The sequence below is a fragment of the Populus nigra genome, chromosome 1 (genome assembly GCF_951802175.1).
Source record: "Populus nigra chromosome 1, ddPopNigr1.1, whole genome shotgun sequence".
NCBI lineage: Eukaryota > Viridiplantae > Streptophyta > Magnoliopsida > Malpighiales > Salicaceae > Populus > Populus nigra.
The window spans coordinates 6902801-6923020 of NC_084852.1; the positions used below are offsets into that span (position 1 = coordinate 6902801).

The following is a 20220-nucleotide window of genomic DNA, read 5'->3' on the forward strand; positions in this document are numbered from 1 at the left end:
TGGCTGCATTGGATCTGATTTAGTTCAACATTAAGAATTAGAATATGTTTGGTAGAACGTAATAGGCTATGACAAAGAAAATGATGTTCGTTACCCTCTGAAGTTATATTGCACTTGATTAGTGTTTTAACAGATGAAATTACTGACATCGGTTCCCAGAATGAAGAATTAAGTTCGGAAAAAAAAAAAAGAATAACCAAGAAATCTCTACTGTGGCGTGTCAAATTGCTGGTGTCAAGGTGACTTGAAAAACTTTCTTGCCCAGTTGGTTTCAATGAATTTCCCCTATTAAGTTTGAACTTAAATCTAAATATAAACAGAATCCAGTCATTCAAGCTCGTCTCTCTTATATCTATTGTGTTTCAAAATTTGAACCCATTTCAGGGAAAGCAACCCGATTTCTGTTACAGTTGCTGATATAGGTGCATCTGTGTGTGTGTGTACTCTACATCATCACCGAGCGAGACAGAGATATTATACTATGCTGTCAGAGTGAAGCAACTTCGAGTTATCTCCTTGGCGATAGAAGCTATTCATACAGGTTCTGTTTAATAAAAATTTGCACTTCTGAACATTATTCATGTAGAAATGCTCAGTATATCATCAGTGATATATCTATCATCGGTGATTTAGTGCTGATGAACATTTGGCACCTTTAACTTACATTTCAATGCAGAGCTGGGTGCTGCTGCATCACTGTATGACTGTTTCCAATATTTAAATATGGGCGTGATCGTTTAGCAACCTAACCAGTAAAAATGGAAGTTTCCGAGCATTGCTGATGTTTATTCAAGCCTGTTGTTTTCTCAACCTCCCGAGTCACATGTAGTTCCTCCCGATTTCCAGGGCCTCCCGCTAGACCGGGGTTACAATATTTCTTGATTGGAAAGAAATTAAACAGTTTGATTTTTAGACCTAGAAGCTTCAACATGTTGGAAGTGGCATCTGCAACAATGGTTGGGTTATTTTTGTATCACCCTGCTTGGAAAAAGCGCTTGGATAAATCAATATCCCACATGTATATAATCACATCCTTCTGTGCCTTGAGTTGCCTTTTCCAGCTCACTCAAATTAAAATACAAACTCCTCAACATTTTGATTTTTGAGAGTGCTGACCAGTACCTAATATGAGATTACAAAACTCTAGTTTTTACGGCAGAAATGTTATTTTTTAAAAAATTTGAATTTTTTATTTAAAATTAATGTTTTAGATCTTGTTTGTTTGCTAGAAAATAGTTTTATTTTGAAAAGTAATTTTTTTGAAAAATACATTCCTGAAAAGTAAATTATTTTTTGATATTTAGTAGTATCATGAAAAATAAGTTGGAAAATAACTTATTAATATTTTTAAAAAAATTTATTAAAATAATGAGGAACAAATCTTACAAATTAAAAAGTTGAATGAGAATAAGAATGGAAAAAAAATCTAATTTCATAAATTATCTCAAATAAAATAAATAACAATAAAAATAATGAAGATCAAATCTATCAGATAAAAAGATTGAAAGATGATGAAATAAAAATAATAATTATAATTTTATAAATTATTTCAAATAAAATAAATAACAATTAAAAGAATGAGAACCAAATCTGATAGATAAAAAATTTCAATTAAGAAAATGATTAGAGAAAAGTAAATAACAATCATAAAAATAATAAACAAAGTTGATATAAAAATAAAATTCTAAGAGGTGAAATTAAAAAAAAATTCAAAACAAAATATATAGCAATCAAAAGTTTGAGGACCAAATTTGATATAATCAGCAAATAATATGATATTTTTAATTTTTTTACAAATTTTGAAAAGTGTTTTCCGCCCAAAATAAAAAGAAAACATTTTCCTGAAAATCAAGCCAAATTTTCCTTTGACTAAAAAGTATTTTTCATAGACCAACTTTTCTAATAACAAACAAACACAAGAAAGTTTAGAAAGCGGTTTCTAAAAAACTATTTTCCATGAAACAAATAGGGCCTTAATGTTTTTGTATCATTTTGATGTGTCGGTGTCAAAAATAAAATTTAAAATAAAAAAATATTATTTTAATATATTTTTAAATAAAAAAACATTTAAAAAAACAAAAACAACCATAATAAAAAATACACTCGGCCCCATGGTAATGCAATCCAGATTGTCCATTTAACCAGGGCTTAGCTTGACACTACTGGCCCAGACTTTCCTTGCCAGTACCAGCCATAACGGTCCATGATACATAATGTAGCTTTCTTTTCTATAGTTTTCAGTACACTCTATCCTTAAATCTCATCTGATTCTAACTTGAGTCCTACATCTCTAAATAGAAAATCCCAAATCATGATACAAAATGTACTTTAAAATTATGTCACTTGTCCCTGACTATTATTGAGATCCAAAAATCCCAGAAGAAAGACTACTTGGTAGAAGTTCAAAAATTAGTTGAAAGCCAAAACCCACAAATTGTAAAAAAAAAAAAAGGATTTTTTATTGTATAAAAAGCATTTTAACAATTCATATTTCTGAACATTTTGTTATAAACACAGCCAGAGAGATAACTTTTGGTGCTAAAAGCTACAGCTATAATAGTGCTAGACGTGAATCTCTTGTAAGAGCCTGAAACAACCGGAATTTTACTCATTCATTTGTACCCATAAAGTATATTTTTCGGAATGAATTTTCTTGAATCAAAATATATATATATATATATATATATATATATATATATATATATATATATATATATATATATATATATATATAATAGTGCTAGATGCCATGGTTATACCAGAGGAATCTCTTCTTTTGTTTCCTCACAAATCCCAATCCAAGTGAGGTACGGGTTGAAATTGTGCGCAGCGCCAGTTACGGCTTTCAATTGCTAGGTATCTGTGCTCGACAAATTCCCATGTAATTGATTTGTTTTTTAAAACAAAATATCACAATTAATTAAAACTATTATAGGAACATCACAGTTCAAAAATAATCGGTCAAATAATATAGTTTGTATTATAAAATATTATTTGTATAACTTGTCGCTTTTTAGAATAATAATATACTTTAAAAACTATTAAATAAAAAAGAAAAAGGAGAGATAAAATAATAATAATATTAGAGGCACTTTTAAATTCCAATTATGATATGATTGTATCATCAAAAAGGTTTTGATAAAATAAATATAATAATATCAAAAAAATTATCAATGGTGATTCGAGAAGGCCACACTTAATATTCAAAAATAAAAAATTATTCATTTTTTTAACGACAACTGTGGCCCACTCGAGTTATTATTAATGATATTTTTTGATATTGTTGTATTTATCTCATCAAAATCTTTTTTATAGCACTGATATTGTTGCCATCAAAGTTTTAATATATCTCCAGAATTTATTTATTTATATTTATTTTTTCCTCTCTCTTGCCATTTAAAATTTATTTGGAACAGCAATAAGTTATAAAAATTATATTTTTCAACAGGTATAAAATATGCTATTTTGTCCCTTTTTTTCAATCATGTTGTTTCGTAAATATTTGTTTTAAAATATGCTAAAAACAAGAAAAAAAACCATATAATTTTAAAAATAATTTGGCGCAAATTTAGAATATTTAGACAGAGGGTCTGTGATGGACTAATTAGACTATAACAAAGTCAATGATAGGTTTGAAGATTGGTTAGGTAGCTCTTGGTTTAGGAGACCAAGCAGGCAAAAACGCCATCCATGGCCTTGACTAACGGGGTATGCTGATAACGCTCCTTCGCGAACCTTATCCTAGTGGTCCCTGTGTCTTTGACATGTCACTTGCAAAAAAGATAAAAAATAATAATAATAATAATAATAATAATAATAATTAAACGGTACTGTCACAGTCATGGAAATTAAAGAGAGCAGAAGAAAAATCCAAAGTTTTTGTCATTCAATTACTATATTGGAGTCCACCTCGCATGGGGAATCGATATTAATCCAAAGTTTTTCTTCCAAATATATTAGCATATATAGAATTGATAATTTATATTTAAAAAACACATCAAATTGCCCACGACTCAATGCTATACATACATTATAGCTTTGTTTTCAATGTTTTTTTTACTTAGATGATCACCGGCAGGCATCACCGGCCGGAACTTATTACATGAAATTTGCACGATGGCTAGGTTGTGTGCTCTCACTCTCTCTTTGGCAGGAAAATCCATGATCTGTGTGCCTTTTATAGACCATTTTTTAAGGAGAACCTACTGCTAGTTTGCTTGAATCCACTCGTCTTTAAGACTGCATACACGTTGTGGTAAAGCTTCATGCTATCTCTGGTGTCATTCACTAGGATAAATAAATAAATAAATAAAATACTATATCATATAATATTGAGAGCTATGCCGACACCGCATAGTGTTTAGGGCTACTGTTTTTGAAGAGGAATATCAGCGTGGTCTTAATTATGGTTCCAGAAGAAATGCTTTCTTTTGGAAATCAGTGAAGTGAGTGAAGAAGGCAGATTGCTTTGGGTTAATTCGGGGGGCATAAATAAATAAATAAAGAGTGAAGATGATGACTCAGCATCACCTGTCCTCCAACCATCAAGAGTCAAAGGTTGACCAACTAGGCTGTTCATTCTTAGAAAGCAAAACGAGAGAGATCAAGAAATTACCTCTAATGATACACACACACACACACACACACACACACACACACACACTCCCAATATTGAAATCGAATTAGCAAGTGCCACCTGGCAGGCACCAGCTGGGAGTCTTTGGTTTTAATTTTCCATAGCAAGGATCCCTCGTATATATTAATTTCATCATCTCATCGTTATTATAATTAATTAATTCCCTTTATTTTCCTCAGCGTTAATTTCCTCTTTTATAACTTTGCCGCTGAAAGTTAAGATCATGTAGGTTTTCCATGCATAAAAAAAGAGAACAATTTTGTATGCTTGTGTTATGTTAAAGGAACCAACGTAAAAAAATATTTAAGTTTTTAGTAAAAAACATTAAACCTAAAAATACAATTATTTTAAAAAAATTTCCATTAAAATAAATTTTTATTGCAAAATAAAAAAAATTACATGTATATTCAATATGGTATGACCTTTTAATAGCAGGTCAAGCGTGCAAGTCTAATTTTTTTTTAATTTATTTTATTATAGAGGTTGATGATACATTATTTTTCCTTTCTTTTTTGAAACAAAATTGTTGTGCAAACAACGTGTCCGGCATTTGCCTAGTTTTTAGAAGCCAAAACAACAAAAAACCAGGTAGAAAATTGATTTTGGTTTTTTGAATCAAGTAAGCTATTTTCCAACCAATTTTTAACTTGATGAAAATACTGAGAAACACCCAACATACCTAAAAAAATCATTTGTGCCCTTAAAGTAGTAAAAAGTCAATTAAAAACTAAAATTTCAAATGGAGACCACAAAATTTTGGAAGCCTAGATCTAGTCTTCTAGCAAGATAAGAAGTAAAAAAAACATTTTCACAATCCAACACTCCTTATCAAATGAAACATTTTGATATCAAACTTTACTATTTAATTTGGTTGTTGAAATCTTGATAACCAAAAAATGATAAAATTAAATTTTAGAACCAAAATAAAAATTGTAAAATCTTGGGATTAGACATGTATTATTTCCATTTTTTACATTTTAATCACTTTTTTATTAATTTTATAGGTCTATCATAATTGCATGGAGACTAATTTAATGAACATTCTTGAAAACATCAATTTGTTGAGTTCATGACTCAATATTGAGCTCTCTCTATTTTGAATTTAATTAAGCAATAAAGGAACTCTAACTTACCGACAGAAAATCCTTCCAATCTTTCTATCAAAAAGGTTTTTTTAAACTTGAATTTGTTCGATGATTGTATGAAATGGCTTATAAACTTTATTTGTTTTAAAAGGAGGTCCCTAGATATTTATTGAAAGACGAGACAAAATCGTTTTTTGGTTTACTTTCTAGAGTTCATTAAAATGTATTTTGACTTTTTAAAAAAAAAAAAGTGTAGAAATTGAATTTGAAGCCCCAAATCAACGGTCTTCTAATTTTACTGTGACCTTCTAGGAAAATATCATCCTTATTGCAGACAACACTTTGCCTATCTCAGTTTTTTATTTTTTTTTAAATGATTGGGCAGTGCATTGGCCTGACATCCATGCTAGCTTAGAGAGCTTCCTTCCTTTTTTTAAATTTTCTTTTTCTTTTTTCTTTTTTCTTTTTTCTTTTTTTATCATTTTATTATTTATTATTTTCTCCAAATAAATTTTACTTCATAATTAATGGTTATTTTGTGATTTTTTCTATAGGCTCATTAATAAAGTTAACCACCCTTTTAATATAGGTTAATTTAGCAACCTTTTAATGTTTTTTTTTCTATTATTGACTTTATTAACTATATTTTTTTATATGAGATAAATAATTAATTGTGTGTCTCTTTCTTTTATTGATAAAAATAAAACATATTGATATGATAAAAGCAAAACATATTAAGTTTATTTCTATCTCATTATTTAAATGAGAAGTTTATTTAGTGACCCAAGTTTTTTTTGTTTTTTTTTACCCTTTAATTTTTTTTTAATTTAGCATCCTTTTTTATTTTTTATTGGATTATCTCGTTTGCAAAACATATACTTGTCATTGCAAGATTTTACTTGTGGATTTTGACGACCCACTCGATTTTGTTGGTGTTTTATTTTTTAAATTTTATTTTCATTAATTATTTTCTCAGTTTTATCCTTCTATATTTTATTTATTAAGAATTGAAAATTATTATTTTTTCTATGGTATCAAGTCATGAATTTTATTGTTATTTTTTAAAATACAATGACAAGCATCTACCTAAATCAGTTGAACTTGTCGGTCCCATGCACATTACAGCTCTAGGGAAGCATTGTTGTAGCAATAAGCAACTGCTACATACTCCATGCCCATCTAGGGAGGTAGATGTTTGCTTTAATATTGCTTTATATATATATATATATAGTCTTTCAAGATATTTGTCCAGTTACAGACATGACTAGGGACGGGCAATAGGGTTCCCCCTTCTTTTGTCTTTTGGATGGACAAGATTTCAAACAAGAAGAACATGGATCTATGGCGTAACATGTCCGGCCTATATTTATGAAAATCTGCAATTGCTAGGAAATGCTGAATAGGTAAAACTGACGTGGTACCATATTAGCTTGGTGCTTAACAGATTGGAGGGGTTAATCACTCACTAATCATCTTAAATTTTCTTGTTTTTTTTTATATATATGACCATTGAGACGAGGATGGAGCTCCTCTGCTACACTTTCCCAGCTACCACTCCTCTGCTACACTTTCCCAGCTACCAAACAATTAATCAAATCATAAACTTTTTTTCTTCCGACGTGCCGAATTAATAATGAAAGACGTGCATGGCCACTCATCAAGCAGGAACAGTTAAACCGGCAGTGGTGATTGTGTTTTCTGGGCCCTTTTGAAACTGACAACAAATGGACGTTTAAGGTGCGCCTCGAGACCACTTCATCATAGCAGAGTGTGGACAGAATTTCTTCCTAGACTTTTTCGTCGTTATTACATATTCAAAAGTACAATAGAATCATTTGTTCGTTAACTACCAATTACTTAATTGATATTTGTTACTATAAAAAAATTGAGATGCTTAGTAGATATTTGTTCGTTATTTTTTACGGAAATGCTATGAATTGATTAAGGGATCATCCAATTTTCATAATCATGCATGAATTTTCTATTATCCTAGTATATATTAGATAGGGTGGCTGCGCTTCATTATGTACCGGATAAAAATATTTTTCTATATAAAAAAATATGAAGTTATTGCCAACAAATGTTAAAATAGCGTTAGTGCTAATTAAAAATTGAGTAGAGAAGCTCGTAGAAGAAGGATGCATATTAATATATTTGATCTTATAATATAGGAAATTTTTTTTAAAAAAAAGAACAACCATACAACAACAAAATTGATTTTTTTTAAGAAAAGTAATATTTTAAAATAAATGAAAAAAAAAACAATTTTGTGGTATAATTCCTCCTTTCCTTCTTAATATGTTTTTATTACTTGGATTCTTAATTTGATAAAATTGAAATTGATTAGAATAGATATTAAAAAATCAAAATAACTTGAGATAAGGATAGAAAAGACATCCCTCCAATTAAAAAAAAAGTGTTTCAATAATTTCAATGTGAGCATATATATAAAAAAGAACAACACCCCACTCACACATTATCACTAGTAATATTTGTAGTCCTTCTTCGAAAGCATTAAAGGAAAGACAACAAATAAAATTTATCGTAACATGATTTTGACCCCTTGTTTCAAATTTTTAATCGAGATTTCTAAGAAATATGAAAATATATCTAAATGTATTTTTGATGTAATTTGACTAATTTTGGCTATTTTATAATTTTAATCTTTTTGCTTATTGTATGCATGTTAATAAATCTTTAAAATAAAAAAAAATCTAAAAAAATCATAAAAGGAGAAGATAAGAGAGAATATGGAATAAGAGGGAATATTAGGTAGTATAAATAGAAGAGTGAATAGATTGAAGGGAGGGGCAAAATAAAGAGAAAATAGTGAAAAAACATGTAAGTGAGAAAAGAAAAAGGAAAAAAGAAAGAAACAAAAAAAAATCCATCTTTTTGTTTCCCCTTCTAACTTAGAAAAAAAATTCTAATTTAAACTTTAGCCACCATTTATCTCCACTTCCTTCACCAGTTACCACCACCATGACTTTTCACGGATGGCAGTCAACATCCTCCTTCCACCGTAGATGTACCAACCCACAAACCCCATTAATAAAAGTCAAGCCCGAACTACCCAAACTAGTCTCCCTTATGACCAACAGCCTTACCATGAACCTGTTCCTTCCTTTCTCTTCCACGAAAATCATCTTTCTTGTTCCAACAACATAATTAGTTAAAAAAAAATAAAGAGAGAATACGAGAGAGAATTGAAACTTCTGTAATCTGATCTCTCTCCATAAATGACAATGGACGACACTGCCTATATAGGAAGAAAAACCAAGAAGTCACACATCTAGTGGAGTGACTCTCATGCCTCTAACCTCACTAGCCCGTGAAATGACGTGCCAATCATATTGGCTGCCTACCCATGTATGACTTACACACGCCACCACTGCCTCTTATTGTTCCAGTCACTTTTGGTCTACCTCATCCATTCTAGAAGATCAATTTTGAATTGCAAATATTTATTTAATGATCATTTTGGTTTATTGTTGATTTTAGTGTGTATTATGATGAAAGTTTTAAGATTGAACAAAATTTAATACTTGTTGTCGATGTTTTGTTATGAATATTTGTGATATTTGAAGTGTAGGGGTCTATGTTGTTGTGTGGCAACCCGAGGTATGATGTTGCTGAGAAATTTATTTTAATGGTGGAATAAGGTCAGAATCAACACTCTACGAAGGGGTCAGAAGGATTGGGTTGCAACAGGTTTATCTGAGCCATAATGGTTTGGTCTTGGTGTGAAATTTGATGTTTGTTGATGTTTTTTTTTTGAATTATTATGTTGTGTGGATGTTATTTTCATTGTGTAGTAATGTTGTCTGCCCACTTAGAATAAATAAATTGTCATTGGTTGTTCTAGAGTTTTGTTTGGTGGATAGTGAAATTGTTTAATACATCATGTTATTATATTTAAAAGTTTCTTTAAGATGTTTTGATATATATATATATATATATATATATATATATATATAGAGAGAGAGAGAGAGAGGCATGAACACACAAAAATGATGATGATGATGATGGCCTTTTGTTGCCTAGATTTGAATTTTCCATGATCATGTGTGTTGAATCTATTATTGTATTCTTGTTTTAGGATATCTTTGTTTGGTGCGATAAATGAAATTGAGTTAGATCAGTATGATCTCACATAAATCTATATGGTTTAAAGGGTGTCCTTCAAACTTGTTTCAGTCAATATAATATTTAAAAAGCTTATAATTATTATTTGATCATCATCCTTGTAGGCCTAAGACTCTTATTTCAAAAGTAGGATTAGATCTTGTTACAAGGTCTATATCTCAATTCACTACTTAAAACCTCAAACCTTTTACCTTTAATAAAAAAAACATACATATAATGATTTAGGCAAATTTTAGCATGTATATGCAATAAGCACATTTATTATTAAAAACAAACACAAAATAACTTATCTTAAATAGGATGCATAGGATGGATGACTATATTCTCTATCACATAACTAATCATTTACTTAGAACCTCTAAAATATTAGTTAGGATTCTTATTTATCCTAAAACTAGATGACGACTTCTTTTTATATTCTTAACTTTTTTACATATAATTCGCTTTAATGTCCCATATGATAAAATCTAAGAAAAAATATAAAAAGAAATCATGAAGGGTTGTATAAAAATAAAACTTGTTGATAGTATAAAAAAGTCTCATTAAAACAAAAGTAAAAAGTGAACAATATGTAATAAAATAATATCATAAATATATTTTAAATCTTGTAATTTAATCAAATCACATTAAAAAGAAAAAGATTCAATTGCCTTTACAAACAAAGGCTAGACATCTAGGCCTAGTCCTTTTAAAAAAAAGGCCAAGCACAAGTGGGCTTGCAAAAAAAAATTGACATGTCATACGTAATAGCAGACGAAATATGGCTTTGTAATATGATCACATGTCACTCAAAGTTGTTGGAAAGTCGAGTTTCGCCATTTTGATGTAAAAATATTTGCTTTTCAACATTTTTCTCATCAAAAAACTTCTCAAAAACTCTTTATAGACCTCAATAAATAAGTCAATAACCTCGAATATACCTTCAATCTCCAACAAAAAAAAAACCAATCCAATTCAAAAAATATTTTAGAGTTTCTTCTACCTTTTCCACCAAGATAAAGGGTTAAAAACATTATAATGGAACCTATTGATATCCAATAATAACTTTTTGGTGACTAGATTGTGGGCAATCGACCCACTTCCTCTCCCTTCTTTCATTTTCCTACTACCCAGAAAAAATAGGATGAATATTTGTTTCAATTTCAAATTCGATCCCTAAAGTTTCAACTATTTTGAATTAATAAAAATAAATTTTATTTTGGCAAATCGAACATTAACTCAACGTTGGAACATATTCTTGATACCGCGATAACCCCATATGAAGTCAATCAAAGTAAATCACAAAACTCAATTCCAAAATCAACTCAATGCAAAAGGATTAAATTGGAAAAAGAAGTCAAGTTCCTAAAAAAAAAATTAAAGGATAAAAAAAGAACCAAGTTTTGAATTGTTTTTTTAATTTAATATTTTTTTCATTAGGCTTTGTAATTTTTAATTGAATAGTTTTATGATTTATGGAATATCAATTTTTTGAAATCAAACTATATTTATTGCTAAAAATAGCAGTTAAGAGAATAAATATTAATTTTGACATAAAAAAATTCACATTGCTATATTGATGAGAGTCAGATATGAAAACCGAGGAGATGAGAGAGAAAAGAGAAAAGATAAGAAAGAAAATAAGAATTGGTTGTCAGAGCCACACTGTAGCTTTGTTGTCATCAGATGTTGATGGGTAAGTAAGCCCTCATCGAGTCAATTTCAATAGTACCAAGGAAGGCGATTTTCAAAGCTCGGATGAAATTGCACGCACCTTTATAGTATAATAAGCTTCCTTGCACGTTGAGGCCTGTGTTATACGAGCAATCAACTTTTCTCCTTTTTGTTTAGTTTAGTCCATGATTTGGTAAAAAAATCAAAGGCTAAACATTTTTTCTATTTCAAAATCTGTCCCTAAATCGTTAATTATTTTTATTTAATAAAACTAAATTTTATTTTGTCAAATCAAGCATTAAACAAAGTGCTAGAATTATTATTTTTTTCTGACATCACGAGAACCCTATATTAAGCCAACATAAACAAATTATTAAACTCAATCTTAGATAAATTCAATATAAAAAGATTAAAATTAAAAAAAAAATAATTTCTAAAGAAATCAAAGAATGAAGAAGAAGAAGAAAAGGAACACTATTGTATCTTGCTCCACAGTAACTAACTCTCATATATACAAACACACCGATGTCTTTCGTGCATTTTGCACCAATACATACTGAACTAATCTAGTCGAAGTTCAGGTAATTAAACGACGTGTCAAATATTCATTTTAAAACCAGTTTGTTGTTAAAACTGACTTGGACACGTAGGATTATTTGGAGAACTCTGGATTTAATACTGAGTAACAAAACCCGCTTAGGTTTTTAATGACTCGGTAAATTTAGATTTTATTTTAATAAAAATAATTGATCTAAAATTTAACAATCCATGTCCGTCAAGTTATTATAATTATAGTTTTTAGACCCGATCTGTTCAAGACCCAGGTTCTGAATTTTGACCGAGTCGCCTGGATCAATTTTTTTTTTAAAAATCAAAACCACGTCGTTTTAGTTAAAAAAATCAACAGGTTATAACCAGATTTTTTACTGGGTCTTACCGGGTCAACCCACTAGGTCAGTCGGGTTACATCAGGTTTTTTCTTTCTTTTTTTTTAATCCGGTCCGGTTTCAGTTCTGAATCAACCGGATCCCATAGCGACCCGTCGGGCGGGTTTTAATAATATGATTATAAAAAAAGGAAAACTCTCCGTACGGAAACTTGAATGTACGTTTTGACTTTAAAGTGTGCAAAAACCCAACTTGCCTAACCTAAAATTCCAAAGAAGCAAGCCGAACACGTTGAAAGTGTACTGGATTCAACTTTGTGACCAATTTATCTAACATGGAAACATCAATAAAGATATTCAAATTCTAAATGCTATCTACGCTCTTGTTTTGAAATTGTCTTTTGAGAGTCGGTGGTATCTGACTCGGCGCTTCTATTTTCTAAATAATATAAATAAATAAATAATAAATAAAGCAGGCAAAACACTAAATACGGCAATCTGAATGCGCTTCGTGCCATCCTCACTTCCTCTATTTATTAATGAAAAATGCTTGCTTTGCTCTCTGTCATTCCCGCGTTTTCCTTGTCTTTGTCCTACTTTGACTTTTTCTTTCTATGGTAAGGACCCACTTATTTAATATTTTCCCTAAGTATTATATTCGTTCTTTATTCACCAGTATTTTGATTAAAATTGAATTTATTTTTTTAATAGTACGTCTTTTATATTTGGTGTTTTCAATTTAATTTAATCGTTTTTTAAATATCTATCCTTATATTTGGATTTAAAAAAGGGAAGTAAATCATGCATACATACATGCATGTATATATGCCTCATCCAATTTCAAATGATTCCATTGGACAATATCGTCATTGAATGAAATGACCATAGAGCCGCTTTACATGATTACAAATTATTCAGGCATTTGCGCGTTTCTGTTGGTCCTATTCCTATTCCTATAGTTTCTAAATCTGGTGCGGTCAACCCGGTTTTAAATTTACGTCATGAGTTTTTATTAGATTATCAGATAATTCTAGGTTCATCTTTAATTTTTTTAATAAAAAAATATTATTTTTGTTTTAAAAAATAAATAACTAACAATTTACAACTAGTTTTTTTTTATCTTCTTCTATTTTTTTAACTTGACCCGATTTTAATCTCAGGTTATCTGGATTCCAGGTCGACCTACTACAACTAGATCAAGTTTTAAAACTATAATTGTAATTATAAAATTTTGTATAGTGACAAATCAGTTATGGAATTATTAGACCATCAGAAAATGTATTAGTTATTGTGATGTACGTTGTTTTTTTAAAGTATTTTTTATTTATAAATATATCAAAGTAATATTTTTTTTTGATACTAGCATATTAAAATTATTAATTTAATATTTTTTTCAAGATAAATATTCCTTTGAAAAGCAAAAGTATAATGAAGGCCAAAAGATATTAATTAGGTAATTAAAATATGGGGATTTAGTTGAATATTAACTTAGAGGAGTGCTAAAAACAGCTATCTGCCCAAACCCAAACGTAGACACCGGTCAATTAATCCTTTTAGATAATATGACATATTTACATTGAACTTATCTCTATTCATGAAATTATCCTAAATTTTATTTTAAATATATTTATGTAAGAGGTGCAGTGTTATTACGACATATCTATGTTAATGTCCGTTTAAAACAATGTTTTAACTGGAGTTTCTTAAATTATTATTTTTATTTATTTTTTAAAAAGCAGCTACCATTATTTTCAATACCCCTTGATGTACACGCATTCATAAAACAGTAGCGGAAATAGGAGGAAAAGTTTTTTTCATGGCCCCTTCTACAAATTTGTAATTTTAACTCTAAAACTAGAAGATTTTAAATTTTGCCCTCCTTAATTTATTTTTTCTTAATTTGACCTCTAACTAAATTTTTTTAACTCCGCTCCTGTTCATATATATATATATATATTAATTTAATTGTTAAAAAATTATTAATCTATCTATCTAAATAAATGAAAGGACAGTGAGGTCACCGCAAATAAAAAAAATCTTGTAATAAAAAATAAATAAAAAGAAAAAAAAGCACATGGAAATTAAAGACATCGGCAAAGAAAAGTGTGGTTTTGGTTATTTTTAAAAGTATTTTTCATGTTAAAATATATTAAAATAGTGATTTTTTAAAATTATTTTTAAAATCAATACATTAAAATGATTTAAAATATAAAAAAAATATTAATTTTTTTTTTTTAAATTCACGGATTGGACCGCGATTTCGATCTTCTGTAAAGAAACGTATACTTTTTGAGGCCATTTATATACAGGAAAGCGCAAAGCATGACTGAAAAAAGGGAGTGTGCTGGTAAAAAATCTGATGATGCCTGCTGCCTTCCACAATATCACACTAGGTCTACCTGTACCGTCCTGATTAATCTATCTTTTCCATGATTTGCGGCCACTAATTACTCCTGCTGACCAGACGCTTTTATCGCCGAAAATGAAATTTCACTCTGTTCTTGTTTTCCCGTTCACGTTATTGCCCTGATTTTTCCACGAGTATTTTTTAAGAAATAAAAAATAACTAATTGAGTCAATGGGTAAATCCATGATGGGATTAACCCGTTTAAATCTGGTTTAATCCATACAAGCTAACCTTAATTAAAGAAGAGGACTTCCTTGATGTAGTTCCCTTTTAGATTAACAATATATTTTAATTTGGAATCTTTCCTTATCTACTCAAAATCAAGAAAAATTTTAAAAATATTTTTTATTTAAAAATATATCAAAGTAATAGTTTTTATTTTTTTAATATCAAAATAATCTAAAAAATATATAAAAAATTTAAATAAAAATATTCAAAAAATTTAAATTCTGATCTCATCGATATAAGTTAATCTGTTAATTAAAGAAGAGGGCTTCGTTGATCTAATTTTTTTAGATTAATAGTAGGTTTTAATTCAAAACCTATTTTTATCTACTCAAAATCAAGTAAAATATCTTAATTATATGAGAATATGATAGATATTGTTTTTTAAAATATTTTTTATTTAAAAATACATTAAAGTAATATTTTTTATTTTTATTATTTTATTTTTAATATTGAAACATAGAATAATCTAAAAATATAAAAAAATTAAAATTTTAAAAACATGGTTTAATTGGTTTTTTTTAAAATACGTGAAACATTTGCACTGCCCTAGTTGTGTTTCAGAAATGGGAAGACTTGCAATCAACTCATTGCCCGGCGGTCGTGCGACCAAAACATCATGAAACATGGCCAAATGTAAACTCCATGAAGAAGTGAGTGATCCTCGTAAACAAAGAAGGATTTGCAGACTTCCACACTGCTCCTTCTTCTAAAAATACTGCTCAAATCCTAGCCCTTCAAATTTATAACCACCGCTAGATTTCAAAAGAGCAAACCTCAATAATAGTCCCATATCTTTAGGTAAAATCTTGTTTAAGCCCCCAACTTATTTTGTTTCTCTATAAGCTTTACAATGTTTCAATGAATTTCTTAAATAAATCATTCCTTCGGTTACAAATGCAAATAACATGATTGTTAAGTAATAACGTGAAACTAATTAAATATCTATTTTTTTAATAAAAAAACTATTAATTTTTTTAATCTCTTTGTTTTGAATCACATGATCGAATTACTATATAAAAAAACATACAACCTTGTTATATATATATATATATATATATATATATATATATATATATATATATATATATATATTGTCCACTATATCACGTGATGAGAGGATTTTACTAAATTCAAGTCTATAACGGGGAAGATAAATTAAGTTAGTTTTTTACTTGATTACTTAACAATCTTGTTAATTGAAATTGCTAAAAGGATGTGATTGAAAATTCATTGTTACATTAGGTACCTAATTGAAAATTGTTCTCAGGTTTCCGATCTCAGAATTTACATTGCATAGGCATGGTCTTTATAAATCTGACTTTTCAACGCGGAGGAAATGCCAATTAACCCAGTAGCCAGTAGTTGGTACAAAATCACAACCCCGGGATTATTCCCATTTTGCCCCTCCCTCCCAAGGACACACTACACATACCATGATTTGACATACACGACTCACTCTCCTCTCCTCTCCTCTCCTCTCCCTCTCTTGTTCAAAGAGCAAGAATTCAGAAAGATTTGAAGCCAGCCCGGTATCATCTTGTAACTTAAAAATCCAGTACAAACACAAGAACAACCTGATCGTCTCATTTTGCAACTTAAAAAGCGCGTGAAATGTTAGTACTAATAGCAGTAGCAAACACTCCGATTTGAAGATTTCAATGTTGTCCCAAACAACAAACCTGACATCTGCAGATTTATTACACTGACTGTCTCTTTCCCTTATCTCTTATTTGTCACTTTGATTTGAAAAGAGCACTCACCTATTAAGCTGCTTGGGCTCTGGGGGCAGTTACAATCTTTGCTGTTTTTGGGACAGGCGAAGGCAGAGATAAAAAGAGTGAAATTCGCTTTGGAACATGCAGTGGATCTGATGCAGATGGTATTCTGAGCAGGTACTGAGGTACTGATGAAGTTGGGTTCTTGAGAAAAAAAAAGATTGCATTTTTAGGATTTTCTGTGGCTACCCTGAAAATAAGAAAGAGAGGGGAAAAGAAAGTTAAAAAGGAAAAGAAGTTTTCAAGCAGCAGCGTTTGGAAAAGCAAGATACCATAGTTCTTGTTTGGTATGTGAAATGCTCTACTTAATTCAGCTGATTGTACCTTTTCTGCCTTACCTAACAAAAATTTTCTCTTCATCCTGTGCTTTGTTTCTACAAATATTTTTCTAGTGAAGTAAGATAAAATGTTAAAGCACACTTTCTTACTTAATTTGCTCTCTCTCTCTCTCTCTCATATTATCTGTTGCTAATATTCTTCTCTCTATTAGTAATACCTAAATGATCCATCCACTTGTGTCCCAGTGCAGGATTTTGAATCTAGCAATGTCACTGGCAATCAAACCTCATCTCCACCATCAAAATCACAGAATGCACAAACCCACGTCAACAAACAGCAGAGACTGGACACAGATCTACAAAATTTATGGCATGGAACAATGGCAAACATTACTTTTTCTCACATTTCAAGCTATTCTCTTCTCCATTTTATCAATCCTTTTCCTCCTTTACTTCCAACCAATCTGTCAATTTCTAGACACTCTCTTCATCTTCACCCCCACCAGCTCCACCGGTGGTGGCAGTGCAGCACGTTTTGCTGCTGGATTCACCGGCTGCGTGACAGCACTGTCAGCTGTTTGTTTGTTTTTCGCGGCCGGAAACTTCTTTTATAGTGCTGTTGGGTTGCACTATGAAATGGCGCAAAGGATCGTGAGTTGTGTAAATGATTGGTCTACTGTTAAGGTTGCTCTTGATATTGGGTGCGGCCGTGGGATTTTGTTGAATGCGGTGGCTACTCAGTTGAAGAAGACAGGGAGTTCGGGTCGGGTTGTTGGGTTGGACCGGTCTAAAAGAACTACTTTGTCTACGCTTCGAACCGCCAACATGGAAGGTGAGTTTTGTTGGTGTTGGATTAAGTTAAGCACCTTTTGATAATCCTTCACATACTGACCTTTTTACTAAATTTATTATTTATTTTTTACTAAACATGTTGTAATTTTTTGGCTTTAATGCTTTTAAATTTATGGCTGCTGTGAATTTTTTGAATTTGGTTTTTGCGTAATTGGTGGTTCGGTTTAGCTTCTGGTTATTTGGTTGTGGCTGCTCTTGTTTTCCTAATGTTTTTTGGAGTTTTGGTTCAAAATTAGTTTAAGTTATGCAGGTTATTGAGCTATTTGCAGTTTTTTTCCCCAGTTTTGGTTCAATCTTGAAGCACCAATCTCTTTCTAGAGGGTATCTTACATGACAAATCTTAAGTTTCTTAAAAGTTCGGAATTTATTCTTTGTAGATGGGAACAATTTTTTTTTTCTTTTGCTAAAACTCAAATTTAATTTAATACATGTACTAATTGTTATGATTTTTTGGTACGAACTTTTGTCAATTCGAATATATATTGCTAACAATTGTGGCAATTTCACTATGAGAAATTCATACTTGATTTCTGGTTATTGAATTAACTTGCAGACTATCTTCTACTTGCATATGCCCTTAATTGCTTAATTGTTTTCGCTTATAGATGATGGATTTATTATGATTTGCATGAACAGGTGTGGGAGAGTATGTCACTTGCAGAGAGGGTGATGTGAGGAGTCTACCGTTTGGTGACAACTATTTTGATGTTGTGGTATCAGCTACTTTTGTACACACAGTTGGAAAAGAGTATGGCCATCGGACAGTGGAGGCCGCTGCAGAAAGAATGAGGGTGTTGGGTGAGATGGTCAGGGTTTTGAAGCCCTGTGGTGTTGGGGTTTTGTGGGATCTACTACATGTGCCGGAATATGTCCGACGACTCCAAGAATTGAAGATGGAGGATATTAGGGTTTCAGAGCGGGTAACTGCTTTCATGGTGAGCAGCCACATCGTATCATTTCGGAAACCTAGTCAGCACGTGCTGGGTTCTGGTGAGGTTCGCCTGGATTGGAGGTTCTGATGTGCTAGTACACATCCTAGTTATTTGTCAAAAAAATTAGGAAAAAAAATAAATCAAGATGAAAAAATAGGAAAAGAATTAGAGAAATATACGCAAGTTACTGGTGATCTTACTTTCAAAAGTCTGGGAAGACGAAGCCGGCCCAGATGCCTTGTTGAAAACGTATACATGTGATGTAGTAGTGTTATTGTATATCAATGAAGGAACTGATTGCAAATTTACTGTTTCTTAAACTGATTTTTTTGAATTGATCGTGGAGTCATATTTTGAATTGCTGCATGCCTGTGCATCTTGGCATTCATGTCAAGCCGGAAAAGAAGAGTGAAATTTCTGAATTTCATCCTAATTCATGAGATCATAGAACAGCATTTCAGTCCTTCAGAGTTTTGTCAAAAGATAGAATCAGACCTCTCATGATTATAGTTAAACCATACAAGGAGATTAGTTTGCGTTTTAATTACAGGATAGCATGGTTAATCTTGGATTCTAAGTTATGATCATAAACTTCTTTATACAAAGGTTATCATTGTATCTAGAAAGTTGATGAAACATGTTGTGTTCTGCTTTACAAAAGTTAGCACAACCAAATAGGTGGTTGGAGCTCACCATACAATTGTTTCAAAACATAGTATTGGACTTTTGTAATCATTGAAATTACAAGTGGAAAGAGTTTTGTGTAGATTCCAAGGATAGCCTAAGCCCATGTCTCTTGATAATATAGCTGCTGCTGCTGCTTTCCACGTTCATGTGACCTCGCCTGCCTGGAAAAAAGACATTGGGATTGAAGAGAGTGATATCCTACTTTCTTTCTCTTGCTTTTTCTTGGTTGAAGATTCAAGACAGTGATATATCTGGTGGGATGCAACTTTGGTGGACGCCCTGAGCTTAGAGAGTCGATGAGGATTTGTTGTCAAGTCAGTCCTTGATCTTTGATAGGGAAAAACATGTGATGTTTTGAGTCAACTGGGAGCGAGTTAGGTTGATATTGAATCTCTTCATGATTACCATGAAAGTTACAGAGAATAAACTTAAAGAAGAGAAAAAACTGCAGTAAAGCCGAAATAATTAGCTCTGGTTAAATCTTTTCCTTTTTGAACCATAGTATCTTGGAACCATGCTCGCCGAGGCAAAAACAACTAGCCATCCGAGCCAAGTGCTGCAAAACATCTTTATCGGCTATTGTTTATTAGATCATCCTCGTGAATACTGGCGAGCCCTTTAATGTTTTAATTGCACCATGTGCTCGATCATGATA

At 30.8% G+C, this 20220-nt stretch overlaps 1 protein-coding gene across 2 annotated transcripts; it reads left to right on the plus strand.

The window, feature by feature from the left end:
• The first annotated feature begins 16473 nt into the window (after positions 1–16473).
• Positions 16474–19186, plus strand: LOC133679416 (uncharacterized). Of its 2 annotated transcripts, none has more exons than XM_062102012.1 (3): positions 16474–17103; positions 17341–17926; positions 18583–19186. In XM_062102012.1, exons 2-3 carry the CDS (start codon positions 17362–17364, stop codon positions 18963–18965), a joined length of 948 nt encoding a protein of 315 aa, XP_061957996.1. In that variant the 5' UTR covers positions 16474–17103; positions 17341–17361; the 3' UTR covers positions 18966–19186. The 2 variants fall into 2 exon arrangements, with proteins under 2 accessions (XP_061957996.1, XP_061958005.1); XM_062102021.1 differs by having other exon boundaries at positions 17346–17926.
• The last annotated feature ends 1034 nt before the right edge of the window (positions 19187–20220 follow it).